This window comes from Pinus tabuliformis, chromosome 3_2 (assembly GCF_031772625.1).
Source record: "Pinus tabuliformis cultivar Carrire ecotype Pingquan chromosome 3_2, CPIR1, whole genome shotgun sequence".
Taxonomy (NCBI): domain Eukaryota; kingdom Viridiplantae; phylum Streptophyta; class Pinopsida; order Pinales; family Pinaceae; genus Pinus; species Pinus tabuliformis.
In genome coordinates, this window is record NC_142302.1 from 1,288,838,137 (window position 1) to 1,288,842,710 (window position 4,574).

Sequence of the window (4,574 nt, forward strand, 5' to 3'; positions counted from 1 at the left end):
GTACGAAGGGAGGGTTGTAAAATGAAGATACTTTCAATCTTTCTCAGAGCGAATGGGCATCTATTGCATTGAGTTTCAACATTAACATAAAATCACTATAATAGTTGGTAATTGCATCATATAAAATGTGCTTGCCAAGTTTCAACATAAAAATTATTCTAATAGTAATATAGTTCTTACGACAAAAAATATAGTAATATCATCTGCATTTTGAGAGACATATTAGTCCACTTCTTCAATCTTAGGGCCAACACCTCCACCACTAGACAGTCCACCCTCAGGAGGAACACCACCAAAGCCACCTCCAGGCATGTCACCACTTGCACCTTGATACATCTTTGCAATTATCGGGTTGCAGATGCTCTCAAGTTCCTTCATTTTATCATCAAATTCATTAGCGTCAGCTAGCTAGTTGTTATCCAACCATTGGATTTCCTGCTCGATTGCATCGTCAATCTTCTTCTTGTCGGATGGATCCACCTTGGTAGAAATTTTCTCATCCTTGATTGTGTTCCTCATGTTATAAGCATAGTTCTTGAATGCGTTTTTGGACTCGACGTTTCTCTCATGCTCTTCATCCTCAGACTTGTACTTCTCAGCTTCCTGAACCATCTTCTCAATCTCTTCCTTCCTCAACCTACCCTTGTCATTGGTGATTGTAATCTTGTTCTTTTGTCCAGTGGTCTTGTCCTTAGCTGAAACATTCAAAATACCATTGGCATCACTATCAAAGCACACTGTAATTTGAGGAACACCTCTGGGAGCAGGTGGGATACCAGACAATTCAAACTTGCCCAACAAATTGTTGTCTCTTGTTCGTGTTCTCTCACCTTCATACACTTGAATGAGAACACTGGGTTGGTTGTCCGAGTATGTAGAGAAGACCTGCTCTTTCTTTGTAGGAATGGTTGTATTTCTAGGAATAAAAAAAAATCATAACACCACCTGTTGTCTCTAGACCAAGGGAGAGAGGAATAAAGAAGTAATAGGTCTTGAACCTTCTCATTTCCTTCTCCACTTAGAATAGAAGTCTACACTGCAGCACCATAGGCAATAGCCTCATCGGGGTTAATGCTCTTGCAGAGCTCTTTCTGATTAAAGAAGTCCAACAACAACTATTGCACTTTGGGAATTCTAGTAGACCCACCAACCAAAACAACATCATGGATAGAGATTTTATCCATCTTAGCATCTCTCAAACACTTTTCAACAGGCTCCATACAATTTCTGAATAGATCCATATTCAGTTCTTCGAACCTAGCTCTAGTAATTGTTGAATAAAAGTTGATACCTTCATACAAAGAATCAATCTCTATGGTTGTCTGAGCAGTGGATGAAAGAGTCCTCTTGGCCCTTTCACAAGCGGTCCTCAATATTCTCAAAGCCCTAGCACTACCACTAATATCCTTCTTTAACTTCCTTTTAAATTCTTGTACAAAGTGGTTAACCATCCTATTATCAAAATCTTCACCACCCAGATGGGTGTCACCAGCAGTAGACTTCACTTCAAAAATACCCTCTTCAATAGTCAAAAGTGAAACATCAAATGTTCCACCACCCAAATCAAATATCAATACATTTTTCTCACCCACACAGCCAACTTTCTTGTCCAAACCATAAGCAATAACAGTAGCACTAGGCTCATTGATTATTCTCATCACATTCAACCCAGCAATCACTCCAGCATCCTTGGTAGCCTGCCTCTGGGAGTCATTGAAATATGTAGGAACAATGACGATGAGATTCTTTATTGTGACACCAAGGTAAGCATCTTCAATCTCCCTCATCTTCATCAACACCATGGATGAGATCTCCTCTGCAGCGAACTTCTTCTCCTCGCCTTTGTAATTAACAAGAATCATGGTCTTGTCACTAGACCCTCGAATTAACTTCAAAGGCCATAATGTGATGTCATTCTGAATAGTAGATTCATTGAAACTCCTTCCAATCAATCTCTTGGCATCAAAAATGGTATTGGTGGGATTCATGGCGACCTGATTCTTTGCGGCATCTCCAATGAGTCGCTCAGTATCAGTGAAACCCACATTGGAAGGAGTGGTCATGTTCCCTTGGTCATTGGTGATGATAGCCACTCTATCATGTTGCCACATGCCAATGCTGGAACAGGTAGTACAAAGATATATATCGATCGTAGGGTCCTCTCCCTTGTTGACCATTTCAAAACTCTATAGAATATATTACCCCCAAATTCAAAGAACAATTAAATGACACAGAGATGAAATGGATGGTTCAAAGGCGGAGCATTAAAATCACTCCCCTTCTAGCTTCATAGCCATGCATATCCTTACCCAGTTGCAGAGATCCTAGATGGGCACATGTTGGGAGAACACTTGAAATAGTGATAGAATTATCCATAAATCTATTGACTTGCATTTTCTGAAAGAGTTCCAAAGCTTCTTCATTGTGACCATTTTGAGTAACCTAGCTATCATTGCAGTCCATGACACAACGTCTCTTTCTCCTTCAGAAATATCATCAAAAACACATTGTGTTGCCTCTATATTTCCCAATTTGGCATACATATCTACAAGGGAACTTTCCACAAGGGCATTGGACTTAAACCTATTGTTGACTATGTAACTATAGACCTGCTTGCTATGTGGTGAATCTGCCATGTGGACATAAGCTGGGAGAGTACTAGCAATGGTGATTGAATTAGGTTTCATACATTCCACTTGAATTTCATTGAAGAGATCTAGCACCCGGTGAAAGAGTACACTCTGAGTAAACCTAGAAATCATGGCATTCCATGTGACCAAGTTGGGCTTTACAGAAGCCAAATGCATCTCATGAAATATTTCCAAAGCCTCATCACTGTACTCATTATGTATATAACCTGCAATCATGTCATTCCACGAGATTACATCTTTCCGAGACAATCCCACAAACATGTTATGTGCATCTGCTACACTCTTGCATTTAGAATACATGTCAATCAAAGCATTCCCAACAAGAATATGTGATTCAAACCCACTTGTAATAACGTAACCGTGGATTACCTTGCCAAGATGTAGAGACTCCAGATCTATGCATGAATGGATTAAACTTGCTACAGTTATGGAATTAGCCTTGGTGCCTACCAATTGCATTTGATTGAAAACTTTCAAGCCTTCATGACCATACCCATTGTGTTCATAGCTCGCAATCATCACATTCCATGTGATTGCATCTGGGTCCACTCCCATCATTTCCATCTAATGAAACAGTTCTAACGCTTCCTCGAAATTCCCATTCTATGCATAACCCTACAATCATAAACTTTCATGATACCAAATCCCTCATTCAACAAAGAATAGCCATATGTATGGCCCTGGGTTTCAAGCCCCTGACCTTGAGGCGATAGTCGTGGATCCCTCTTACCTGCTCAATGTGGTCGATGACTTCCCTGAATAAGATGTTCTCCATGAAATCACAGAAGGTGCACCATTAATTTCCTATGGGTTTCAACTCCATGAACTTCCCAGGCCTCACATCCATGAAATTCATGAGCTAGGTGGCTAGGGGATTTGACTTGGTGTGCTCCTATTTTTCAACCATTACTAAGGGGTACCTAAATCTCCATGAGGTTTATTCCCAAGAAACAATGCTTGAGAATGAAGGCAAGGCAAAGTGAATTTGTAGAGTTGCATGCCTATTTAGGTTTCCATTATTGAGTAAGAAAGATGACATGAGAAGCTTACAGTACAATAGATATTTTGTTGAAATAGCTTGTCCTCTGCATTCCAGTCCTCAATCTATCTGAATTTAAGCCACATTAGTTAGTTTTCGAGTGAGGGGATGGGATATGAAAGAATGTGAACCCATATCAGTTTCATTCAAGAATTCCCAACGCTCATGAGGTGCTTTATGAGGGGCTGAACATATAAGAAGAGGGTTTTTATAAACCCCTTCTGCAGGTTTAAATCTATGTTAAGTTCCTGCTTAAATTTGGTTAACTTTTTTAACCACTTTAATTTTCATTTTGTTTGTTTTGGGTTGGTTTTTGTTTTTTTTTGGGTTCACTCTTAAAAGTTTCTTTGGTCTTTTTTTCCTCCACATAAAATGGGTTGGAGGGGTTGGAGGGTGGGTTGAGGTAAAGTGGTAACCATTGTTTTTAATTTAAATTAAGACTTTTCATACACCATTGATTAAAGTAGGGAGGGGAGATTGCGCTATTCAACCAATAATTTTTAATTAAAATTGATTAATTTATAAATCAGGTAAATAGAAGTAAATTATTTAAAATAATTAGTGGTAATTTATGCCCATGGGCATAGAATAGACAATGACAAGGTGTATTGTTAAGGCACTCAGTAGCGTTAAGGTCACCAATTCGAAATTTTGTAGGCAAAAATATAGTCATGCTAAGGGCTAGCGTGGACCACCTCTAGTGGTGATTTTAATGGCTTACTTCCCCTAGGTCTCGATTAATCAAGCCAAAGGTTAAGTGTGTAGTCATTTCAAGACTCACACAACTTAGCAAACCAAAAAATATTAGTAGTGAGAGCATCTTACACACTTCAATGTTTCAAATCCTATGCTACTGTCACTAGCTTGCCAATGAGCCACATTTT

General features: G+C 39.2%; 1 protein-coding gene and 1 pseudogene across 1 annotated transcript; both read right to left on the reverse strand.

Moving 5' to 3' along the window:
- Window positions 1-222: 222 nt before the first annotated feature.
- Window positions 223-2,177, reverse strand: LOC149185460 (heat shock cognate 70 kDa protein 2-like; annotated as a pseudogene).
- Window positions 2,178-2,324: 147 nt separating this feature from the next.
- On the reverse strand, window positions 2,325-3,206 carry LOC149185461 (putative pentatricopeptide repeat-containing protein At3g49142). The gene has a single exon (XM_089415670.1). The coding sequence runs from the start codon at window positions 3,204-3,206 to the stop codon at window positions 2,325-2,327; it is 882 nt and encodes a 293-aa protein (XP_089271796.1).
- Window positions 3,207-4,574: the final 1,368 nt, after the last annotated feature.